Here is a 1,335-nt window from a genome sequence, read left to right on the forward strand (position 1 = left end):
TTCAAATCTTCATTAAATGTTGATCAAATCTTCATTAAATATTGACCATATCTTCTTTTCAACTTGGTCAAATATTTTCTTCAATTATAAATATGAATCAAATCTTATTTTAGATTTTCATAAATTATAAATTTGAGTCAAGTCTTATTTTAGATTTTCATCTATTATAATTTGGAATCAAATCTTATTTTAGATTTTCTTCAATTACATGAATCTTCTTTCATATTCTTTGAAGTCAAATATGTTGTTTTCATAAAATAATTTTGTTAACATCAAAACTCTAAATGTAAAACCAACTTGGTTCCAACAAATCATGATCCCATCCATGTAGCCATCAGACTCAGCTACTTGGGTCTGGAATCTTTCCTCTGGTGTTTCCTTTTCTCCATATTTGGACAGTCTAACTGGATATGTTCAGGTTCATTGCATCCATAACAGATAATGTTTTTCTTGTAAAAAATTTCATTCCTTCCTCTATTGGACTTCTTGGAATCTTTCTGAGGGAAATGTTGAAACTTGTTGTGCCATACCCTCTGAATTCTTCTCGATATGAAGGCAATTTCCTCTTCCTCTGAGTTCAGATTTTGATCATCTGAATCATTGTCATCTGATAATGATGTTGCCTTTAGAATCTTATACTACTTGAATTTCAAGGCCAAAGTCTTTTCTTCTTCTTGGGCTCGTCTTCTTCAAGCTCAATTTCATTGATATGAGAGAGCTGAATAATTCATCTAGTTTAAGAGTATTAAGATCCTTTTCTTTTAGAATGGCAGTAATTTTAGGTCTCCACTTGCTTGTCAGACTCCTAATAATTTTCTTAACATGATCGCTAGTAGTATAACTCTTCTCAAGTACCTTTAGTCCTGAGACCAGGATCTGAAATCCAAAAAACATTGTTTCATTGTCTTCATCTTCTTCCATCTTCAACAGCTCATACTTTTTAACTAGGAGATTGTTCTTTGCTTCTTGAACTTGTTTGCTTCCTTCATGGGTCAAAATCAAACTATCATAAATACTATTTGTTGCCTCCTTGTTAGAGCACTTGTCAAACTCCTTGAAGGTGATTGAACTTATCATGAATATTCTGGACTTATAATGCATCTTATACATCTTCTTCTGATCAGCATTCATCTAATTTCTTGGAATTACAATACCATTAATATTCTTCGAAGCAATATAACCATCTTCCATCAAGTCCAAAAGTTCAGGATCTTGTGAAATATAAACTTCTTAGCTTGGCCTTCTAATACGCAAAACATTCTCCATCAAATAGAGGTGGTCGTTTATGTTTCCTCTAGTAGCTTATTCAGTGAATCCATACATGTTGAACCATTT

General features: G+C 32.1%; 1 protein-coding gene across 1 annotated transcript; it reads right to left on the reverse strand.

Annotated features, from left to right (window-relative positions):
* Positions 1-633: 633 nt before the first annotated feature.
* On the reverse strand, positions 634-1,131 carry LOC140920072 (uncharacterized). The gene has a single exon (XM_073367385.1). The coding sequence runs from the start codon at positions 1,129-1,131 to the stop codon at positions 634-636; it is 498 nt and encodes a 165-aa protein (XP_073223486.1).
* Positions 1,132-1,335: the final 204 nt, after the last annotated feature.

The sequence above is a fragment of the Cicer arietinum genome, chromosome 4, assembly GCF_000331145.2.
Source record: "Cicer arietinum cultivar CDC Frontier isolate Library 1 chromosome 4, Cicar.CDCFrontier_v2.0, whole genome shotgun sequence".
In the NCBI taxonomy this organism is placed as follows: domain Eukaryota; kingdom Viridiplantae; phylum Streptophyta; class Magnoliopsida; order Fabales; family Fabaceae; genus Cicer; species Cicer arietinum.

Bases quoted from the DNA above. Each gene is read 5' to 3' on its own strand.
- LOC140920072 (XM_073367385.1), bottom strand. From the start codon at position 1,131: ATGAATGCTGATCAGAAGAAGATGTATAAGATGCATTATAAGTCCAGA.